The 25,265-nt window shown below is 39.7% G+C and overlaps 1 protein-coding gene across 1 annotated transcript in view; it reads right to left on the reverse strand.

Moving 5' to 3' along the window:
- dnah1 (dynein, axonemal, heavy chain 1) overlaps positions 1-25,265 on the reverse strand; it is a 233,924-nt gene that overhangs the window by 125,572 nt on the left and 83,087 nt on the right. Inside the window, exons 28-36 of the mRNA XM_078414367.1 lie at positions 24,314-24,477; positions 20,190-20,303; positions 15,921-16,109; positions 14,800-14,905; positions 11,495-11,608; positions 8,399-8,548; positions 7,376-7,462; positions 4,304-4,490; positions 171-262 (exon numbers count right to left, since the gene is read on the reverse strand). Coding sequence (XP_078270493.1) covers positions 171-262; positions 4,304-4,490; positions 7,376-7,462; positions 8,399-8,548; positions 11,495-11,608; positions 14,800-14,905; positions 15,921-16,109; positions 20,190-20,303; positions 24,314-24,477 — 1,203 coding nt within the window. The remainder of the gene's footprint in view (positions 1-170; positions 263-4,303; positions 4,491-7,375; positions 7,463-8,398; positions 8,549-11,494; positions 11,609-14,799; positions 14,906-15,920; positions 16,110-20,189; positions 20,304-24,313; positions 24,478-25,265) is intronic.

A 25,265-nucleotide genomic window follows, 5' to 3' on the forward strand; every position in this document is an offset into this window, starting at 1 on the left:
CGCAATGATGGCCAACATGCCATTAGCTTTCTTCATTGCCTGCTGTACTTGCATACTTACTTTCAATGACTGATGTACAAGCACACCCAGGTTTCATTGCACCTTCCCTTTTCCTAATCTGACAGATTATGACACAATTATCCAAGCAGCATTTCAACAATGTGCCCTACCTTTGTCTTTCCAGATCCTGAAGGACCAACCAACATCAGTCCATGACGGACAACTGTGGTTTCAAATAACTGAATGCACTTGGTCACAAAGTCTGTATAAGAAAGAGAGAATGATTTGTAGGCTGAATAAAGGAATTTTAAAACTGTGAGTTAAATGTGGATTTCTGTTACTAGCAGAGAGCTTTGGGTGACAAATTTCACTATACACAACTTTGCATCCATTTGAGATGATTTGTTGTAAAATTATGTTTCATGTAAGGACTCCAGCTGAAAGCACAACACGTGAAAATAAATTTAATTATTTCCTGAGCAAGTTCCCACAATTCATTTTTATTATCTCTGTAATCTGATACATTATAACTAATAAATTATTTTTTTTTAAATAAAAGTAAACAATATTTCACTTGTTTATAGAATTCAGTTCATTATTCCAAACATATTTAAACTTATTTAGTGGTTTAAGTGAATAGAAAATAAAGATCTGTAATAAAGATTTTACTTGCCAAGATCACTAAAAGCAATATCATAATTTGCTTTATCCTATACAAAGCATTCAATCTGCTTTCATAATTCCTTTCTGTTGATATCATTTGCTTTCATGGAAGTTCCATTGGATTTCATAAAAGTTTCTTTGGATGAAAGTGAAGGAATCTAGTTTTTAATCTACATTGACAACCTTCATATTATTTAAATATTGGATTGGGTGCAATGCATTGCAGACAAGAAAGGCAAGATTTTTGACCAGCCATGAAAAATATGCCCAAATTAGTTGGTTTGCAATTGCCCCCAGCTTCCATGATGGTGGGATGAAAAGGCCAGCATGAATGGAGATCAGGTGAGTCCTGGGTAAACTCAGCTCTGATCTCTTTCTTACTTGAAAAACCTTTCAAAATCCTCACCTGAAGGAAGCATCAGATTGAGGTATTGGATGTGGTCTACTCCTACGTGCAGTTCTTACAGAAAGTGTCTGGAGAATAAAATTCAGTTGAGTTTAGAAGTCGTAATGAGGACTTTACATTCAGATCTGCAACGGTAAAATCTGTAGGCCTCAGAAAGGCTTTTGGGAATAAGGATGTGAAGGGATAGGGTGGACAATTCAACATAACAATAGGAATGAAGATTTCCACCTGGTACTTACCAGTGAGATAGGGCAGGTGCAGGATGTTGCATCATATGATGATGAAATGCATGCATTTAAAATGGGAACAAAGGGAATACATTAACTAATCAATCTTTGAGAATAAAATCCCCGGTCCAGATGGATTGTTTCTACATATTTTAAAAGAATCTCGAGACAGGATGGCAGATATGCATGATATGCTTAATCACTTGTTAGAAAATAATTGCAACACCAGGATAACTCACATGTTCCTTTGTAGTTATTTTAAACATATACACACACTGGAATGAGTGAAGAAGGAAAATAGTAATATACTCCGTTATATGATTGGTTAGTTCTCTGCCACTTGGTAAACACTCTTCCAGTTATTAAACAAGATGTAAGTGATCTGGTTGCTCTGTCTTCTGCCCTTTACATATTTCTTATTGGTAGCATTTCCCACAGGAACATTCTCACATGACCAGGTTTTAATATTAATTGGAAACTTAATAATAAAATAGTTGAGCCTACCACTACTTTTGCTTCCCTTTGCCAGTTTAACACTCTGAAGCAATATTTTCAGGAGCAAAACTTAACAAAGTTTACATAGATGATACATGTTCAACAGAATCTCTTCACCACAAGTTATGGATGAGGGAAATTAATCTGTATTTAACAGAAAATGAACCCACAGCCAGCTTTTTGAATTCAGGGGTATTTTAAATATTCAAGGCAAAACAAATGAATATGAAAGATCCCAGGATATCTTAATTGATCTTAGTGATCTCAGGAGATAGCTCAATGCCAAGATTGGCTATTTCCCCAATCCAGGTAAATGAATTTAATGTGGAATGAAGAGGATCAGGCACCATGATGCATGCCAATTCCTTTGATGCATCCGATATGATGTCTTCCTTAACTCTTAGCCAGGCATTTCCCATTTAAGGGTTCCCAATCTTGTCTGCCATATTTCTCATCGTGCAATTTTTCACCTTCTTCTTAGAATCAAAAGGAATCCTTCTTCCTCACTTTCCACTTCATCAATCTTTATATTCAGCTCATCATTTTGTGCAATTTATGATGAATCCAACAATTTCCCCTATTCGCTCCTCCTCATCAGCATTTGAAGAATCATTCTCTCCAGCTATATTCCATTATCTCCACCTATATTCACTCCCATTCCCATGATACTTGATGTAATCAAGAGATGCAATACCTGACCCTTTATTTCCTTCTTTCCCAAACACTCTTCCCATTTTGGACTTTCATTTCAGGATGCCAGCTTTGTGGTGACAATATGGAAGATGGTCAGACAGCCACTTTGATGTACACTCTGTTCAGCTCTCAAGTACAACCCTGCATTTCCAGTTACTATCACTTTAATTCTTCATCACACTTCCGCTGAATTCTCAGACTTTGACCCTCAATGGTATTCAAAAGAAGCTTGAGGAACAGCACCTCATCTTCTCACTGGGCGCAATACAGATAATCTTCTTTCTCCATTGAAACATCCTCATTTGTTCCTTTAGTTGTCCATTTTCCACTCCATTTCATTATGTAGTATCATCCTTATTTGTCATTTACTTTCTTGCATTACATAGTATTATAAATCTTCCCTTTGGTGCGTTATTCCTCTTTTCCTTTCCATGTACTCTTATCTCTAAATTTTCCAAGTTCCAATCAAACTGAAATGTTAACTCAATTTCTCTCTGTTCAAATGCTGCCTAACAAAGGGCAGCCAATGGATTTTGTCTAGATTTAGACTTTTAGACATTAAGATGTTCAAAATGTATTCAATAAAATGCCACAGAAGCAATAATCCAAAATTAATGTTCATGGGATTGAAGGTAATATCAGTGTTGACAGTCTGAGAATTGACAGAAAATATTGAGAAATAATAAATTATCCATTTTTGAGATTGGAGACCATGACAATGAAATATTATTATTGTCAGTGCTCAGTGGAAAACTGCAAATGTTACACAGCAAAAGAGGGGAAACTATTTGCTGGTTAGTCTGACTTCGGTGGTTGATAAGATTTTAGAGTCCATTAGAAAGGATGAGGTTTCCAAATACTTAGAAACACATGACAAAATAGGCCAAAGTCAGCATGGTTTTTTGAAGGATAAATCTTGCCTGACAAATCTGCTGGAATTCTTTGAGGAGGTAATAGAGACAAAGGAATGTCAGCGTATGCTGTTTACCTGGATTTTCAGAAGGTTTTTGATAAGGTGCCGGACATGAGCCTGCTAAAGAAGATGAGAGCCCATGGTATTAGAGGGAAGATTCTAGCATGGATAGAGGGCTGGCAGAATGGCAGAAGGCAAAGAGTGGGAATAAAGGGGGCTTTTCCTGGTTGGCAACCTGTGACCAAAGGGTGTTCCACAAGGGTCAGTGCTGGGGCCGCTACTCTTCATGTTCAATATCAATGACTTGAATGAGGGAATTGGCGGCTTTGTGTCCATGTTTGTAGATGATACGAAGATAGGTGTAGGGGCAGGTAGTGTAGAGAAAGCAGGGACTCTGCAGAAGGACATGGACAGGTTGGGAGAATGGGCAACAAAGTGGCAGATGGAATACATTTTAGCAAAGTGTGGAGTCATGCATTTTGGTCATAGGAATAAAGGCATAGACTATTTTCTAAATGGGAAGAGGTTATTTCTTCCCCTCCTCTTTCTGATGGGATCCTGATAATGCTGGAGGACAGGGGGCATGACTATTTTTCAAAGAAAAGTGTAAGGCTTCATCTCTCAAACGTCTTGATATCCCCAGAATTGTTGCACCTCCAAGATTCTGAATTACTGTACACAACAGGTTCTGTTCCAATTGTCTAGTCAACAAACCTAGAAGTAACTGATGACCTTTTAAAATCAAAGTTATGGGGCTTATTCCTCATGTTCAGACATGATTTCCTGAAAGATTATTGTCAAATACATATATACATGAATCGATTTTATAGGTCAGATTTCAATTGTATGTTGCATGCTCTATGTGCAATCACTTCAAGGATATTTCTTCCTAGAAAAGTAACTAACCATTAACATCCTTCAGGCTTTTCTTGCCGCATGTTTTGCGAATGGATTGCTCCAGAATGCCATAGTCAACGGCTTCTTCCTTAATCTTGGGGAAGAGATCTGACACAATCCCATTGAAGAGCTTGAGATCATCTTGCAAGAACTTGGGCACATTCACATCACGGATTGCTCTCAGACATATCAGCTCCTAAAACATAGCATAGCTGTTAGCTTAAATGATATGTGAATTTTATATTAGTATTTCTATTAGACCTAACTGCAGTTTATTTCTATTTGACTCCATGTCTTCTTTTCCTTCTAGCTCCACGTTGGCGTTAATAAATTGTGTATGTCAAATCTAATGAGGCCCTACACTTCTTTGTGCACTTACATCTTGAATTGATATTAATGCAGGTAAGTTTAAGTAAAGTCCCATTCAGTCCTAAATTACTAAACACTGAGATGTTGAGTGAAAATACTAAAACCTCAAAGGATGGACATTTATAAGGAACAGTAAGTAAGACTTGGCCTGTCCCTAACGTCTCATATTAAGCAACAAGTGAGGAGCATTGATGCGGGATAGAGATCAGACATTGGGAACATTTTATTATGTCAATGTCCATATGCCTGAGCTTTGGCAATCATGTATCTGACAGCCATGCACTAGGTTTCACAGAGCTCAGGAAACCGAGAAACCAAAGGGAATTAAGAACTGCCTTTAAATGCACTCCAAACAGGGGTTATGGGTCAGAACAAGCATCATCATGATCCAAGCCTCCCAATGATTGAATATCAAATCTCTGCCACCTACAGTATGATCCCAACACAATGCAATCTCTCCTCTCCTGTTCTCATCTGAGGGCCTCTTGTTCAAAACCTTCTATGCATCAGCCACAAAAAACTCTGAATCTGGCTAGCTACTCATTGGGAAGTAGTGAAAATAATTTAAATGAGATTCTCATAATATATGAGAGGCCTTCAGATTTCCGCTTTTTTGGGTCCCTGGCTGTTAAAAGTGTCCTGTTTTCTCCCTGCATGCTGGCATGCAAATATCAAGGTGTGTCTGTTGAGTTGATAGACACAGAAATGTATAAAATGTATTATAAGTGGGGATGAATTCCTAAGGGAAGTTTTTCTCCCAGGTATGCAATCTCTTGGGAAAGGAAAATATTGTGGGCAAAAGAGAAAGGGTTGTTTTATATAACTAGAAATTAATGTTACATTGGACGTATCAATAAAAGAGGTTACCTTGCCCTTTTCCAAAGTAAATTTCTTATGAGGCTTCCCATTGTTGTGGGAAAACTAGTATAGTTCCCTGTATGCATTTTGTGGATTTTGTTTCACATGAATTCTGTGAGAATGCTTTTTTACTGAGTTCCAAATTTTTTGGTATTCCATAAGAGTGAAGTTTTGTTACCTGAATTGCCATAACACAGGGCAGCATAATATATTCTATGTTTAATGCACTCGATATTTATCAATATTTTTCTAGATACTTCTAGATATCTATTACTGCTTACATGTAAAAATTCTGTTGATCTATTATTGCAAAACTCTATTATTGCAAAACTCTATTCTGTTGATCTATTATTGCAAAACTCTTGCTATGCATCATTTCAAAACACTGCACATTTCATGATACCCAGTGGATATGTTTTCTATATGAAATTTGCTCTATTTTATTATATATGCCTGATAATTATTCTCTTGGGATTAATTAACCCTTTGCTAGTTCTAATAAACATATATTTTTATTTATAATATTAATTGATTAATTCAACATTCTCCTTGCTCTTTTACCCTATTACATTATACTCCTAACTAGTTCAATATATTCTCATAATCTATTAATCAAAATGATTCTGGATACCATTTACTCCTGTGTAATTTACTTTTTGAACATATAATTCATAGAAACATAGAAACATAGAAAATAGGTGCAGGAGTAGGCCATTCGGCCCTTCGAGCCTGCACCGCCATTCAATATGATCATGGCTGATCATCCAGCTCAGTAACCTGTATCTGCCTTCTCTCCATACCCCCTGATCCCTTTAGCCACAAGGACCACATCCAACTCCCTCTTAAATATAGCTAATGAACTGGCCTCAACTACCTTCTGTGGCAGAGAATTCCACAGACTCACCACTCTGTGTGAAGAAATGTTTTCTCATCTCGGTCCTAAAAGACTTCCCCCTTATCCTTAAACTGTGACCCCTGATTCTGGACTTCCCCAACATCGGGAACAATCTTCCCGCATCTAGCCTCTCCAACCCCTTAAGAATTTTATATGTTTCTATAAGATCCCCCCTCAGTCTTCTAAATTCCAGCGAGTATAAGCCTAGTCTATCCAGTCTTTCTTCATATGAAAGTCCTGCCATCCCAGGGATCAATCTGGTGAACCTTCTCTGTACTCCCTCTAAGGCTAGAATGTCTTTCCTCAGATTAGGAGACCAAAACTGTACACAATACTCTAGATGCGGTCTCACCAAGGCCCTGTACAACTGCAGCAGAACCTCCCTGCTCCTATACTCAAATCCTCTTGCTATGAATGCTAACATACCATTCGCTTTCTTCACTGCCTGCTGCACCTGCACGCTTGCTTTCAATGACTGGTGCACCATGACACCCAGTTCACGTTGCATCTCCCCTTTTCCTAATTGGCCACCATTCAGGTAATTCGAATTAAGAAATCTAGCTATGTGTTAATAATACATTGCTTTTAAAAAAATATATACACATGACTAGTTACAGACTGTGACGATTAAGTCATGTACGATTGCAAGGTATAATGTTAACCATACATTTTTTTTGTAATACCTTTAGTATATCTTTATGAAATCTTTATGCAATCATTATCTGTAATTCTTTGTATAATATACTCGAATATTGCAAATTATTGTATGTACTGTATAATAGATTGGCTATGTGTTATTCTAAATGCACCACGGTTGTATATTTTTCATAAATATAAAAACATCATGGATTATTCCATGAATAATATACTGGCTGCCAAACAATCCAATTGCAGGACTGGATCTGTTATTCCATTTGAAATTCAGTTTAGTCAGCAATTTTATTCCATCAGCTCTTTACCTCATCCACATCAGGATTTTCTCTCTTCAGGTTCCCTGCTGCAGATATCACAGTTTTTACAGCTCTCATTCCAAAGTCATAGTGATCCTGAAGTAGAGACATTAATTAATAATCAAATTATATTTGATAAACCATATGGGTTTTTTATTCAGGTTGTCAAGATGGAAGAAATATGTAACTAGTAAGAAGTTACAAGGTCATTTTGACATTCCATTAAATCATTTTGCCTACAATCTCTGAAACATCACAGGTACAAAAATACAAAACAATAGTTGCTGAAAATGCTGGAAATATTTAGCTGCCAGACATCTTCAATAAGAAGCACAGAATTAACATATCCTATTCTGTTGAAACGTTACTGACCTGAAACATGAACTATTTCTAACGTAATAGCAGCTTCTTCACATGTCGAGTGCTTCCAGCACCTTATTTAAATTTTATTTAAAATATTAGAATTTCTCAATAAACTGTGAAGGAAAACTCATAAATGGGAGAATGCAAAAGGGAAAAAGACTAATTCCCTCTCCTGTCTCAGCTGCTTAATGTCATGAGAGGAAAACATGATCAAACAATGCATTATAGATGACCATACTCATTTTGCTGACCTTGTGTAATAAATTAGACGAATCAATAATTATCTTGTGGTTTCAGGCCAGAGATTGCTATGACCAGGGAAATCTGCAATGGCCACAAGCCAAAATAATACACTGTAATGAGTCCAGGTTTCTCTAGTATTGTTATTTTTGTTTTAAATGCAGTGGATGAATACATGTAGCAAAATACATTGTTTAAAACATTGTTTAATTCGGGGGAAGAGGCAAGAACCACCTTTATTATGATGGGCTCAAATATAAATGAAAGGTTACATGTACTTCATGTCATATTTGTTCAGAAAACAAGAAAGACTATTTCTTCAGATAACCCAACATACTATTTGATATGGTTCAATAAACAAAGACTAAAGATGTATTGAGTCGTTAAACTGCAATAATGATATTTTTAATTTTTAAGTTGTTGATTTACCTGTGAGCTAAGTTGTTCACTGGATAGTTTGAAAGTTGTGGTGATTTTCTTTGCGAGAACTTTGGCATTGCTGAACCCAAAGGAGTACAGAGAAATCTCAGCTATCATGGCATAGTCAGGAACCATCATGGCTACAGGCCTGAACAAAGCCTGAACAAAACAACAGGAAATATTAATGTACAACAAATCAATGAACAGGCAATCTAAATGCATGAACGCTTGTGATTGATAGAATAATAATTCCTCCTAACTTTTTCAGGAAGACAGGACTGGTAGCATGCAGTCAGGCAGTGAGGGAAGGGTGATGTAAATAGGAAATCCCAGAAGTATGTTCTGGCCCATAATAAAGGTAAAACATTTCCATTGCTTATTTTTCATCTCTTACCAGCCAAGGAAATTGACTGGTTATCAGGCCAGTACGTGAGAAACCCCGTTGTTGCATGTTACAAAGGGATTATACCCCTGCATTTGCAAAAGAAAAAGATAGTTGAATCAGAGCCATGTTCATGTTGGCACAAATGACATAGGTAGGGAAAGAGATGAGGTCCTGCAAAATGAATATAGGGAGTTAGGCAAAAGATTAAAAAGCAGGATCTCCAAGGTAGTGATCTCCAGATTCCTCCTGGTACCATGTACCAGGGAGGGTAGGAAAAGGAAAATATGACAACTAAATGTGTGGCTGAGGAGTTGGTGCAGGGGGCAGGGATTCTGATTTTTGGACCATAGGGATCTCTTTTGGATCAGAAGTGACCTGTACAAGAGGGTTAGGTTTTCCACGAACTGGAAGGCAGGCAAGTTTGCTAGTGCTACACGGGCGGGTTTAAACTAGATTGGCAGGGGTACGGGATCCAATGTAGGACTGAGACTGAGAGGCTGAAAGTCGGTATGGAAAGTGATGAAAAAAAGTTCGGTCAGAAAAGGTCAATATTGTATTTGCCATATTGTACAGTATGTTGCAACTTATTTACATTCATCAAGCTCCCTCAGAACTCTATAAGTGACCAGATCATATGGGTTTTATGCAAATGCTAGCTGAGAGATAAAATTGGCTAGACTTGGTAAAATCCCTTGATCTTCTTTAAATAATGCAGGAGATTGTTTATGACCTTTGAGGGTGGACAGACCACTTTTCTGTCTCTTCTACGAGATGCTCCTCCAACTATAAAATACTTAATCAAAACTGTATTGAAATACTTAGAGTCCTACAGCACGGAAACAGGCTCTGGTCCAACTAGCTCATGTCGACCAAGATGCCCCATCTACACTAGTCCCACCTTCCCGTGTTTGGGCCATATCCCATAAACCTTTCCTATCTACACCAATCAGCCAAAACATTATGACCGCCTGCCTAATATGCTGTTGGTCCTCCGTGTGCCGCTAAAACAGCGCCGACATGCTAAGGCATGGACTCTACAAGACCCCTGAAGGTGTCCTGTGGTATCTGGCACCAAAACATTAGCAGCAGATCCTTCAAGTCTGTAAGTTGCGAGGTGGAGCCAGCGTGGATCGGACTTGTTGATCCAGCACATCCCACAAATGCTCAATCGGATTGAGATCTGGAGAATTTGGAGGCCAGGGCAACACAGTGAACACTTCATCATGTTCCTCAAACCATTCGCAAACAATGTGTGCAGTGTGGCAGGGCGCATTATCCTGCTGAAAGAGGCCACTGCCGTCAGGGAATACCATTGCCATGAAGGGGTGTTCCTGGTCTGCAACGATGTTTAGGTAGGTGACACATGTCAAATTGACAGCCACATGAATGACCAGACTCAGGGTTTCCCAGCAGAATATTGCCCAGAGCATCACTCCCTCCACCGGCTTGTCGTCTTCCCACAGTCGGTTCGGACCAGACGGGATAGCCTTTGTTGCCCTCGAGCATCGATGAGCCTTGGGCGCCCAACACCCTGTCGCCGGTTTGTGGTTTGTCCCTCATCGGACCACTGTCGGTAGGTACTCACCACTGCTGACCGGGAGCACCCGTTTCAGAGATGCTCTGACCCAGTCGTCTGGCAATAATAATTTGGCCCTTGTCAAAGTCACTCAGGTCTTTACTCCTGCCCATTTCTCCTGCATCCAACACATCAACTTCAAGAACTGACTGTTCACTTGCTGCCTAATATATCCCACCCCTTGACAAGATAATCAATGGTATTCACTTCACCTATCAGTGGTCATAATGTTTTGGCTGATTAGTGTATGTACCTTGTCCAAATGCCTTTTAAAAATTGTTATAGTACCTGCCATAACCACCTCCTCTGGCAGCTTGTTCCATAAATCAACCACCCTCTGTGTGAAAATATTGCCCCTCAAGATCCTACTAAATCTTTTTCCTCTCACCTTAAACCTATGTTCCCTGGTTCTTGATTCCCCTATTCAGGGTAAAAGATTCTGTGCATTTACCCTATCCATTCTCCTCATGATCTTATGCACCCCAAAAAGATCATTCCCCATCCTCCTGTAGTCCAAGGAATAATACCTTAGCTTGCTCGACCTCTCCCTGTAGTTCAGGCCCTCAAAAACTGTTAACAATCCTGTAAATCTTCTCTGCATTCTTTCCATTTAAAAACATCCTTCCTGAAGTAGGGTAACCAAAACTAACCTATCCTCTGAAGTTTATTGAATGAGCTGATACCTCAACCTTCTAACCCAGAGGCAAGCCTACAACCTCTATACTAAAGCTGCCACTTTGTTTCATTAAAAATGTTATAGAAGTATACATTTATCACATTGAAGAGTACATGTGTGCTAACAAGTAAATTGAATGTTATGAAAGGTTCAATGCAAAGGTTGCACAGATGCCTCGAATTACATCACTGAATTCAACAAAATAAGAAAAAAAACTTCATACATTATTAAAAAATAATTAAAAATAACACCAGAGAAGTTATATAGCTTCTTTTCCCATCAATATTTTGACAAAACCTTCATAACTATCCACATGATTGTAAAGTACAATTTGCTTACTGTATATCTCACTTTAATTCACCTCTTCCTGCCAACATGCTATACCATTTCTGTTTTTCATTCTGTTTCAAATAGAATGGGTGCTCTAATTAAATTGGAAGAATGTTCAGGCATTAAAGCATTGCCTACCTTAAGATTGTCAGGTAACTCTGTACGACCAGCATAGCCAGGATTCATAGTAATGAAGACAGCACAAGATGGTATCAGTGGAATTTCAATTCCTTCAAACATGAAACGTTCAGCCTGTGATGAAAATCAGGGCAGTGAGGCAGATATTCTTAGATAACAAAACTATGCAATCTTTCATTGCACTTCATGAAAATTAAACACCCATGTACACAAATCCACTACCATTCCCATATTTCCTCAGATTCTCATTAACTATCCGCCACTTTATTCTAATGCCATCCATCTATACTCGTGGCATTTTAAGTAGTCAGTAACCTACCAACCCACTCATCTTTGGGATATGGGAGGAAACCCATTTGTGAATTTTCCACACAGACTGGTCTAGAGATCAGGACGGAATTCCGGTCTCTGGGGCTTGTGAAGCAGCATCTCTAATTGCTGCATCAATGTGCTGCTGATTAATAGAATCTTACTTAAAATTGGATTGATAAATGCATTCAACTGTACTCTGCACAATTAACACACTTCAGTAAATTATAGCAGGTGTGCCTACACATAAAGCAACTGGGTATTTACAATACCTAATCAAAAAAAATTGGTGATTTTCTGTAATAATTGTGTTTTCATGGATGGCTCAAGCTTTGATTAAGGCCTGCCCTTAACATGGCAAAATCGTGTTCTGTTTTTTGTAAGCTTCCATTGTGGCCACATTATTCTTCCGGAAAAATATCTCAAGACCATTCTTCTGCAAATTATGCCATTGTTTCATTTTTCCATGAGACCCTGACTACCACCATTACCTGTTCACTAGATCTACATTATCTCACTTTCGCATCCTACACACTAGGGGCGATTTACAGAAGCCAATTAACCTAGAAACCTGCGCGTCTTTGGAATGTGGGAGTAAACCAGAGCACCATGAGAAACTCCACATGGTCACAGGGAGAACTCTATAAGATCATAAGATACAAGAGCAGAATTAGGCCATTCAACCGATTGAGTCTACTCTGCCATTCAATCATGCTGACCTACATTTCTCTCAACACCATTCTCGTGCCTTTTCCCTGTAACCTTTGACACCTTTCCAAATCAAGATCCTCTCAATCTTTGTCTTAAAAATTCCCAATGTCTTAGCCTCCTCAACCATCTGTGGCAATAAATTCCACATATTCACCACACTCTGGCTAAAACAAATTCCCCTATCTCCATCTTGAAGGCACATCCTTTTATTCTGAGGCTGTGCCCTCTGTTCTTTTCTTCTTCCATTACTGGAAACATCCTTTCCACGTCCACGCTATCTAGGCTTTTCATTATCCGGTAGATCCTGTACATCTTTCCTCAGATATGGGGCCCAAAACTGCTCACAATATTTCAAATCTGGCCTCACCAGCACCTGATAGCCTTGGCAGTATATCCCTGCTTTATATTCTAGCCCCCTTGAAATGAATGCTGGCATTGCATTTTCCTTCCTTACCTGTGACTCAACCTGCAAATTAACCTTTTGAGAATCCTGTACCCAGCACTCCCAAGTCCCTTTGCACCTCCGATTTCTTAATCCTCTCACCAATCAGAAAGCAGTCTACGCCTTAATTCCTTCTACCGAAGTGCATGACCGTACACTTTGCTAATCTGTATTCCATTTGCCACTTCTTTCCCCACTCTCCAATCCCGTCCATGTCCTTCTGCAACTTCCCCACTTCATGAACACTACCTGTCTCTCCACCTATCTTCATATCATCCGCAAACATGGCCACAAAACCATCAATTCCATCATCCAGATTGTTAACATATAACGTGAAAAGTAGTGCACCCAACAAGAAGCTTTGCGGAATGCCACTGGTCAGTGGCAGCCAATCAGAATAGGCCCTCCTTATTCCCAACCCTTTGCCTTCTGCCAGTTTGCCAATCCTCGATCCATGCTTGTATCTTGCCTCTAAGCATCTTGCCATGTGCTCCTATCTTGTTTAACAGTCTCGCGTGCGGCACCTTATCAAAGACCTTTTGAAAATCCAAGTAGCCAACATCCACTGACTCTGTGTCTAACCTATTTGTTACCACCTCAAAAAAACTTCAACAGATTTATCAGGCAAGAATTCTGCTTAGCAAAACCATGCTGATTTTGGCCTATTTTATCATATTTTTCCGTGCCCTGAAACATCATCCTTAATAATGAAATCTAAAATGTTACCAATCATAGAAGTTAGACTAACTAGCCTATAATTTTCTCACACTTATTACCTATAACTCCACATAGACTGCACCCGAAGTCAGGATCAAACCTTATTACATTTTCAAAAATTAGTTTTGCAACCTTTTCTGCATTTACCTTTGTCATTTTTTTTCTCTGATTTTAAAGGTTACAAGTAAACATTGGCCTGGAATATGCAGGTATTAAAAAAAATATGACTACAAGAACTTACTGGTGCAATGCAGGAAATCTGATAACATCTTCTGAAGTGTGCACTTGCATGAGAAAAACAGAAATACAGATATGGTCTATGATTTTCTTGATACTCCCATTTAAAAAATTTCTCCAACACACTCAATTGAAACTAGTGATCTAATAAAAACAGTTATTTGTAAGCTATTCTCACGGTTAAAAAATCTGGTCAGAGCCCAAGCAGCTGAAAATATGGATGATAATAAGTGAGTGAATATGCAACAAGTTAGAATAAGAGGCTTCCAGATTTCAGAGACTGCTGGGTTGAACATGGTATAATAAGAAAAATCACTACTTAATCATTTTTCTACTTCTAGCCTTTGTTGCCCTGAAAAGAAATCTTATTCATTGTTGCTGGTTCTCCAACTTCCTCTATGACCAATGCCTGACAACAACTGATGTAGGAATTGATATTTCACTTCTGTCCACAAAATCCAGATGAGTTTCATAAAATAAGATTGCTTCCCAATTTGTTGTACTTTTTAGAATAACAATTCATTTCTGCGTCTGATTCTTTCCATTTGTATTAATAGGTTTCAGTTTACATATATATCCTCTCTTATATTCATAAATGTCAGCTATATTTAGTTTTAATAACATTTAATATAGAGAAAAAAGTAATATATAATCCTTATTCTGTCACTTAAATTGTACTTAACATAATTATGGATTAACACTGGGTGGGCTGGCTACTATACATAAATTAATTTTAGTAGCATTTGCTCACTATAATTCAATGAACCTCAATCCTAATTCTAATTTGTTTGATGGGTATAATTGAGCTTCATTCTTCACTTACACCAGTCTGAAAATTAAGATGTTGTCAGAAAATAACAAAAGCATCAGGGATTAGATCCTAGCTCACCCGTTGTTGTTGCGCTTTCTGAATGGTTGTGATCTGTTGTGCCACCACAGATAAAACTTCAATATCAATTCGATTAAATTCATCAAAACAAGCCCAGGCTCCAGAGCTGAAAAACCACAGAGAGAAGTTATTAGTCAAAAACGTGAAAAAAAAACTTGGAGGGACAGAACAAAGGAAGTCTGAAGAAGGGTCTCAACCTAAAACGTCACCCATTCATTCTTTCCAGAGATGCTGCCTTATTCCAGCATTTTGTGTCTATCTTCAGTTATATCCACCATTTGTAGTTCCTTCCTAACCTAAACATCTTTGAGATGTGGGTGGAAACCGGAACACCCAGAGGAAACCCACGCGATCACAGGGAGAATGTGCAAACTCACACCGTCAGGATCAAGCCCGGATTTCTGGCGCTGTGAGGCAGCAGCTCTACCAACTGCACCACAATGCTGGATAAATGCAATGCAATTGACAGCTCACAATTGACAGTTGTCAGTTTTAATTACTCCAATTAATTTTGTAATTGTCTAATACCATCAAAATTAGCCTTGCCCCAATTTAGAACTTTAATTTGTGGACAAACGTTGTCCTTATTCATAACTATTTTAAAGCTATTAGAACGGTAGATGCTGGTCCCAAAAGATATGCTCATTGATACTTCAGTCACTTGCCCTTCCTAATTTCCTAAGAGCAGATTAATTTTTGCCCTCTCCCTTCAGGATCATAGAAACATAGAAAAAAAGGTGCAGGACTAGGCCATTCGGCCCTTCGAAGCAGCACTGCCATTCAATATGATCATAGCTGATCATCCAAAATCAGTATCCCATTCCTGATTTCTCCCCATATCCCTTGATTCTGTTAGCCCTAAGAGCTATATCTAACTCTACAAATTGCCCGAGGAAAACTTCTTGAACATATTTGATAAATTCTACCCCGTCCCTGTCCATGATTTTAAAACTTCGATGAATATTCAATAAATACATCCATACCTCTTACCTCCTCAAACTTTGCTAATGAATTTCTTTGTTGCATATGCATGTTTTATATTCTAAGGAAATTATATCTAAATATCTCTACTGTTCACTATGTGAAGTATTGGGAATACCATAGCACATTTTATTTCTTACCTGGCCAAACCTTTAAAGAATTTGCCCATTGCTATGAAGTCAAGTTGGTCTGAGCAGTTGAAAACCACTGTCTGAATCGCAAGAGCTTTACCCAAATCTTTGGTAGTTTCTGTTTTCCCTGTGCCGGCAGGCCCAGCTGGTGCTCCACCAAACTTCAGATGGAGAGCACCGGTTAATGTGAGGTAGCATCTGAAAACAGGTAGAAAGAATTAAAAATGCTGATATTCAATAAAATGAATTTAAAAAGAATTTAAAGAAACATCCACAATAGTCAAGAGATAATTTAATTACTCAAAAATGAATTCTTCTTCGTGAAAGAAGGAATTGGGAAAGAAGAAATCTAATTTTCCTGTATAAGACACGATGGAACTTTGCCAAGATCAATGACTCGGTTTCTCGTTAAGATAGACCCAAATTGACTTTGTCAGAAGACAGTCATCAACACATTTCTTGATGAAACTGGTGACAATTGAGGTACACTCATTCAGACTGGAGTGAACTTGAACATGTTGCAGTCCTCTGACTCAAGACAGTCCTGAAGTAGACCCTCTACTTCTGCTGACCACTGCTGTATACTTTTTTCATTGGTGCCTTGCATTTCAGTCTCTGTAGCCTGTTAGCAGCCTCGACAGATGACCAGACTGACCAAAGTGAGGGCAATGGATGGAACAATAGGTAGTAAAGCAGTGATCAAGAGTATTAACATCCCTCATGGCTAGGAGATGTGCTGATGGTACGTAAGGATTACATTCCTGAAATTAGCTTGATTGAAGTGAACAACAATGATGAACAAGGCTTCAGGATTCCTTGTTGCAAGAATTGACACCCAAGTATAATTCATCCAGTGCCATAGAAAACAGGTGCAGGAGGAGGCCATTTGACCCTTCGAGCCAGCACCGGCATTCATTGTGATCATGGCTGATCATCCACAATCAGTAACCCGTGCCTGCCTTCTCCCCATATCCCTTGATTCTGCTAGCCCCGCGAGCTCTATCTAACTCTCTTTTAAATTCATCCAGTGAATTGGCCTCTACTGCCTTCTGTGGCAGAGAATTCATCAAATTCACAACCCTCTGGGTGAAAAAGTTTTTCTCATCTCAGTTTTAAATGGCCTCCCCTTTATTCTTAGACTGTGGCTCCTGGTTCTGGACTCCCCCAACATTTTTCCTGCACCTAGCTTGTAACCTTACATTCATGCTTACATTTCCGCAATGGGCTTCCTTATAGCCATCCTATTTATTTTGTAGTATCTTATCAATTCCATTTTGACAGAACACACTTCTGCACCATCAATCTGCCTATTACCTCATTAAATAAGTCAAACAAGTCACCATTGAAACGATAATTTTCTTCATCAAGTAATTTTGGTTGTTTTTCCAAATCAGAATTAATTTTGTCTCAGTTTCTTATCTCTAAGATCTTCCCCACTGCTAATATTAAACTGACTGGCTTGCCTGATACTGTTCTTACTTTTGAAGAATGATGTAAGATTTGCACCTCTTCAACCTCTCCCATACCGAAGAAGCAATAGAAGACTGTAGCCTGAGCCACTTGTCACTTCTAAGTTCAGCAACCTATGATGCATTTGGATTAGATGACTTTGAAACACTATCAATTTTTAAGATAGCTCCTTTGTACCTCAAAAATATCCAGTATTGTTTATCCTGCTTATCCTGCTTATCTCATATCTCAACTACCTCCTCTTTTGCCGTATGCTCCCCATTCCATTAGATTAAAAAAAGATCCTCATCCTGTCATATCCATACCTTCTGTTTTCAGAAGTATTAAAATAGTATTAAATATCATTACTGCTCAATTTGGTTCCATAAAATGTGAGATAATGACCAGTTATTACAATCAGCTTGAGAATGTGTCATCAGTAATGAAGCAAATCATTCACTTTACCTCTGAAGAGATTGCTTGGAAAAAATACAAACTCAAGTGTAGAAAGTTAAATGGTAACTTCTCAATGTATTTGCTTACTAAAATCCTATCTGTGCCGTTGTTCCGTGGCTAATAATCTACAGTACAGCAACCGAATTTGTAATGTCAATACTTCAGCAAAATAAATGTGGTCTTTTCACCGGTAATTAAAATATTTGGATGCTGTAATATTCCACCAACAAGAATTTTTTCTACCAGAATGCTATGCTATAAAATTAACAGGATCACAATTTTACCAAATTAGAGCACATGGTATTGGAGGTAGGGTACTGACATGGATAGAAAGTTGGTTGACAGACAGAAAGCAAAGAGTGGGGATAAATGGGTCCCTTTCAGAATGGCAGGCAGTGACTAGTGGCTTCCCACTCTTCTTTGTATCATCTGCAAATTTGCTAATGGTATTTTTAATCCCTTCATCCAAGTCATTAATGTATATTATAAATAGCTGCGGTCTCCGCAGCGAGCCTGGCGGTATCCCACTAGTCACTGCCTGCCATTCTGAAAGGGACCCATTTATCCCCACTCTTTGCTTTCTGTCTGCCAACCAATTTTCTATCCATGTCAGTACCCTACCCCCAATACAATGTGGTCTAATTTTACCCACTATTCTCCTATGTGGGACCTTGTCGAAGGCTTTCTGAAAGTCAAGGTACACTACATCCACCAGCTCTCCACTGGAAAAAATTCCAGAAGATTAGTCAAGCATGATTTCCCATTCGTAAATCCATGCTGACTCGGAACAATCCTGTTACTGCTATCCAAATGCTCCGCAATTTCGGCTTTTATAATTAACTCCAGCATCTTCCCCACCACTGATGTCAGACTAACTGGTCTATAATTTCCCGTTTTCTGTCTCCCTCCTTTCTTAAAAAGTGGGACAACATTAGCTACCCTCCAATCCACAGGAACTGATCCTGAATCTATAGAACATTGGAAAATGATCACCAATGCGTCCACGATTTCTAGTGCCACCTCCTTAAGTACCCTGGGATGCAGACCATCAGGCCTTGAGGATTTATCTGCCTTCAGTCCCATCAGTCTACCCAACACCATTTCCTGCCTAATGTGGATTTCCTTCAGTTCCTCCGTCACCCTAGGATCTCTGGCCACTAGAACATCTGGGAAATTGTTCGTATCTTCCTTAGTGAAGACAGATCCAAAGTACCGGTTCAACTCGTCTGCCATTTCCTTGTTCCCCATAATAAATTCCCCTGCTTCTGTCTTCAAGGGACCCACATTTGCCTTGACTATTTTTTTCCTCTTCACATACCTAAAAAAGCTTTTACTATCCTCCTTTATATTATTAGCTAGCTTACCCTCGTACCTTATCTTTTCTCCCCGTATTGCCTTTTTAGTTATCTTCTGTTGCTCTTTAAAAGAGTCCCAATCCTCTGGCTTCCCACTCTTCTTTGTCATGTTATACTTCTTCTCTATTAATTTTATGCTGTCCTTGACTTCCCTTGTCAGCCACAGGTGCCTCTTACTCCCCTTAGAATCTTTCCTCCTCTTTGGGATAAATTGATCCTGCAACTTCTGCATTATTCCCAGGAATACAATAGACAATAGACAATAGACAATAGGTGCAGGAGTAGGCCATTCAGCCCATCGAGCCAGCACCGCCATTCAATGCGATCATGGCTGATCACTCTCAATCAGTACCCCGTTCCTGCCTTCTCCCCATACCCCCTCACTCCGCTATCCTTAAGAGCTCTATCCAGCTCTCTCTTGAAAGCATCCAACGAACTGGCCTCCACTGCCTTCTGAGGCAGAGAATTCCACACCTTCACCACTCTCTGACTGAAAAAGTTCTTCCTCATCTCCGTTCTAAATGGCCTACCTCTTATTCTTAAACTGTGGCCCCTTGTTCTGGACTCCCCCAACATTGGGAACATGTTTCCTGCCTCTAATGTGTCCAATCCCCTAATTATCTTATATGTTTCAATAAGATCCCCCCTCATCCTTCTAAATTCCAGTGTATACAAGCCTAATTGCTCCAGCCTTTCAACATACGACAGTCCCGCCATTCCGGGAATTAACCTAGTGAACCTACGCTGCACGCTAGGGCCTCCTTCCAGTCAAATCTGGCCAGCTCCTGCTTCATGTCTCTGTAATCCCCTTTGCTATACTGTAATACTAGACACTTCTGATTTTCCCTTCTCCCTCTCAATTTGTAGAGTAAAACTTATCATATTGTGATCACTGCCTCCTAATGGCTTTTTTTACCTTGAGTTCCCTTATCACATCAGGTTCATTACACAACACTAAATCCACTATATTTTTGATATAAACCAGCATCTGTAGTTCCTTTTTACTACACCATTTTACCTGTCTGTCAGTGGGGTGATGACCAAACGACCAGTGTTCCCTAAGTATTCATAGCCATAGAGAAACTCAGCATTCACTGCACATACACGAAGATCATCCCTTGCCCAATAGTATCTGAAAGAGAATTTTCCATGCTTTAACATCCATGTCACAAAGTCACACATTGCAGAATCCATTCACTTATTAAACCAGCTTCATTAACTGTTCAGATTAAGAAAAAGGCTACTTTTCTTCCATCTACTTTTCTTCCATACGTACATTGTGAATTGCTGCTTCCCCACAAACAAAATCACCCAATCCCCAAATGGGAGAATGTATTCTACTGAATTATCCAAAGTTACGGTAGCGCAGCGGTAGAGTTGCTGCTTTACAGTGAATGCAGCGCCGGAGACTCAGGTTCGATCCTGACTACGGGTGCTGCACTGTAAGGAGTTTGTACGTTCTCCCCGTGACCTGCGTGGGTTTTCTCCGAGATCTTCGGTTTCCTCCCACACTCCAAAGACGTACAGGTATGTAGGTTAATTGGCTGGGTAAAGGTAAAAATTGTCCCTAGTGGGTGTAGGATAGTGTTAATGTGCGGGGATCGCTGGGCGGCACGGACTTGGAGGGCCGAAAAGGCCTGTTTCCGGCTGTATATATATGATGATGATGATGAAAATCAGGTGTCCGTATTTAGCGTTAGGTGGGGAAACATTTAACTGAGAGCCTCACTTTGCAGGAAATACAGAGATTTGGACATTTTAAACATTGTTTGTTACACTAAGCACGCAGAAAAAGGTACCGAAGGGAAGATCTACACACCTTCGCCTTTGGGAATAAGTTCTTGAAAATGGGCTGTAAAAATGGGCAGGGCTCATATAATGCAGGAAGATTAGTTGAAACTTTAGGGGATTATTAGAACTAATTTAGTGAGATTGGTGCGTTAGCATGATGCATCAGAGAAGTGATACAGGTGCCCAGAGGACTGAGACAAACTTTTGTGATGTTGGTCTATTAGTGTGTAGTCAATAACTAATATAGGTAATTTGTGCAACAGGCAGGTCTTCATGACACATGTGTGAAATACTTTCATAATTACATACAAGGAGCAGCCTTCTTAGTTTCAAGTTGTGAACTGCAATTTTCAGTTCAGCTCAACCCCACAGGGTGTTTAACAGATATAGTTATAGAAAATGATATGGAAAAATAAAACGTAAGAAGCAAAAGAAAGGTAGAATATTAAGGACAATAAAATATTTTGAGATTTAAATAAAGAGAAAATAGAGGCCTATCTATTTAGGTTTATAATTTGTAGAAAAATAACTGCAGATGCTGGTACAAATCGAAGGTATCACAAAATGCTGGAGTAACTCAGCAGGTCAGGCAGCATCTCAGGAGAGAAGGAATGGGTGACATTTCGGGTCAAGACCCTTCTTCAGACAGATGTCAGGGGGGCAGGACAAAGGAAGGATATAGGTGGAGACAGGAGGAAAGAGGGAGAACTGGGAAGGGGGAGGGGAAGAGAGGGACAGAGGAACTACCTAAAGTTGGAGAAGTCAATGTTCATACCGCTGGGCTGCAAGCTGCCCAAGCGAAATATGAGGTGCTGCTCCTCCAATTTCCGGTGGGCCTCACTATAGCACTGGAGGAGGTCCATGACGGAAAGGTCAGACTGGGAGTGGGTGGGGGAGTTGAAGTGCTCAGCCACCAGGAGATTAGGTTGGTTAAGGCGGACTGAGCGAAGGTGTTGAGCGAAACGATCACCGAGCCTGCGTTTGGTTTTGCCGATGTAAAGAAGTTGACATGTAGAGCAGCGGATACAATAGATGAGGTTGGAGGAGGTGCAGGTGAACCTCTGTCTCACCTGGAAAGACTACAATAGATGAGGTTGGAGGAGGTGCAGGTGAACCTCTGTCTCACTTGGAAAGACTGACAATAGATGAGGTTGGAGGAGGTGCAGGTGAACCTCTATCTCACCTGGAAAGACATATTTTGCTTGGGCAGCTTGCAGCCCAGCGGTATGAACATTGACTTCTCCAACTTTAGATAGTTCCTCTGTCCCTCTCTTCCCCTCCCCCTTCCCAGTTCTCCCTCTATCTTCCTGTCTCCACCTATATCCTTCCTTTGTCCCGCCCCCCAGACATCAGTCTGAAGAAGGGTCTCGACCCGAAACGTCACCCATTCCTTCTCTCCTGAGATGCTGCCTGACCTGCTGAGTTACTCCAGCATTTTGTGATACCTAGGTTTATAATTTAGTTCTCTATTAAAGCTGAGAATAAAACAATACAAAAAAGGATTAAAAAAGTAACACAGCAAAGAGAGTAATCAGAATAAATTAGCAGGTAACGTAATAGAAACAAATACATTTCCTATGCACCAAACATGCTAAAAGGAGGTTAAAAGGAAGATGGGTGCCAAATGGGGATCTTGCGGTGGCCAGAGGGCTGGCTAAAATTGTAAATGAATAACACTTGTTTTTGTTAATGAAGGAAGGACATCACCAGTTTCTGGGTGTCTTCTCTGGTGATGCTTTGCCAGGCCTGTATTGCAGCCATCTTTAGCTTATGCTTGTTTTGGGGGCTAGTCCCCTTCAGTTTTCTCTTCATTGACTTGGCCACTCAAGAATTTACCATTGTTTAGCTTTGAAAAACTCCTTTGTTGCTTTAGCAGTATGTTTGGGATCATTGTCTTGCTGTAGAATGAACCGCCGGCCAATGAGTTTTGAGGAATTTGTTTGAACTTGAGCAGATAGGATGTGTCTATACACTTCAGAACTCATTATGCTACTACCATCAGCAGTTGTATCATCAATGAAGATAAGTGAGCCACTACCTTCAGCAGCCATACATGCCCAGGCCATAACAACCCCACCACCGTGTTTCACAGAGGAAGTGGTATGCTTTGGATCTTGGGCAGATCCTTCTCTCCTCCATACTTTGCTCTTGCCATCACTGATATAAGTTAATCTTCGTCTCATCTGTCCAGAACGGTGGTTGCTCTTTTAAGTACTTCTTGGCAAACTATAACCTGGCCATCTATTTTAGCAGCAAACCAGTGGTTTGCATCTTACAGTGTAGCCTCTGTATTTCTGTTCAGAGGTCTTCTGCGGACATTGACAAATCCACACCCAACCCCTGAAGAGTGTTTCTGATCTGTTGGACAGGTGTTTGGGGATTTTTCTTTATTATGGAGAGAATTCTTCTGTCATCAGCTGTGGAGGTCTTCCTTGGCCTGCCAGTCCCGTTGCGATTAATAGGCTCACCAGTGCTCTCTTTCTTCTGAATGATGTTCCAAACAGTTGATTTTGGTAAACCTAAGGTTTGGTTGATGTCTAACAGTTTCATTCTTGTTTCTCAGTCTCATAATGGCTTCTTTGATCTTCATTGGCACAACTTTGGTCCTCATGTTGATAAACAGCAATAAAACTTTCCAAAGATGATGGAAAGAATAGAGGGAAGACTAGGTGCTGAGAGCTAGGTGCTGCATGGAAGAGGCAATTAAACACACTTGAGCAACTGCAAACACCTTTGAAGCCATGTGTCCCAAACATTATGGTGCCCTGAAATGGGTGGACTATGTATAAACACAGCTGTAATTTCTACATGGTGAAACCAAAATATATAAAAATACCCTTTAATAAAATTGGACAATATGCACTTTAACCACATGTATTTTTTTCTGTAACGAATCTCAAATTGTGGAGTACAGAGGCAAATAAATAAATGTCCCAAACATTATGGAGGGCACTGTAACTGGTATGCACCATTGCCCTTCTGCACAATGGTTACGATGGTGACAAGATTATTATGTATAACACTGGTCTGCATAACAAGTATTTGTTCAGTATAAATAATGCTCTTATATACCATAAAAAAGAATTAAACACAAATAGTGGGAGGTGGAATAATCAGCAATGCATTGCTCAGTGTTCATGTTATCCATATTATGCCTTAATTAAATCAGAAATTTTCCTTTGCCGTGATAATATATAATCCATGAACAGGGTCAGTTAAACTTCTATTCAAAAAGGGTTCAATCATTACATGACTTAATTGGGAAAGTAGATGTATAATCTTTACGTTGATACAATACTGTTTTCTCTTGCATATCATCCAGTCCTTTCCACTGATAAAGCAGGCTGTTACCTGAGCTGGCTGATCCACTCAAAGTCATGCTCACTTTGAACATGTTCCTCCAGCAGGTTAGCCACGACATCCTTGGCATGGACTTCAATCACAATCAATGCTGATAGTATTGTTCTTTGCATCCTTGTCAATCTCCCTCGCACAAGTGCTACCAAATCATTCAGCTTTTGTTCAAAACAAAAGGATATTAGAAAGTGATTAAAAAGAAAAGCTTGCATTTATCATTATTTGTTATTGTTAGATAGTCCAACAACACATCAGCCCCATACCACACAGATCAAAGAAACTTGTTTTAATGGTGCTTAATTCAAACGTTTAAATTGTCACTACTTTCATCACCAGTGCTCGATGGACGTAGTGAGCATGATTGACAAAGTGCTTGCTAATTATCTGTCCTAACTTCTTGAACAGCACTTCTCACTCCTTGATCCTCTGAACCCCCAGCATCCCCTCACAGTACCTCCACTGATCCTCCTTCCACCCTTGTGCCCCCCTCTGACAGGTTGCCTCCCCCAGTCCTTGCCCCTCCCTGTCAGCTTTTCAACATCCCCCACATTCTCCCTCCCTCCCTCTTTCTGATGTAGAACGGTCAGTCTACAGCAGAGGGCTAACCTTTGTATTCCTAGGTCCAAACAAAACCCTCCTCAACAGTATCCACCTATTACCTCCCAGGTCCCTCCTTTCTTGCTCCCTCTCTCTACAATTAGTTCGAAGAGGCCCAACCCGAAACATCACCTATCAGTGTGCTCCAGAGATGCTACTTAACCCAATGAGTTACTCCAGCACTTTGTGTATTTTTTTGGTAAACCAGCATCTGCAATTCCTTGTTTCTATATTACACACTACCTGCACTGAGCACATTGATCAGGTTAATTATAACGCATCACCATAATGAGTCCACGAACATACTAATTACAGCACACGCTTTCAAGAGGTCACTTACTTACCACGT

Source organism: Rhinoraja longicauda, chromosome 17 (assembly GCF_053455715.1).
Source record: "Rhinoraja longicauda isolate Sanriku21f chromosome 17, sRhiLon1.1, whole genome shotgun sequence".
Classification (NCBI taxonomy): Eukaryota; Metazoa; Chordata; class Chondrichthyes; order Rajiformes; family Arhynchobatidae; genus Rhinoraja; species Rhinoraja longicauda.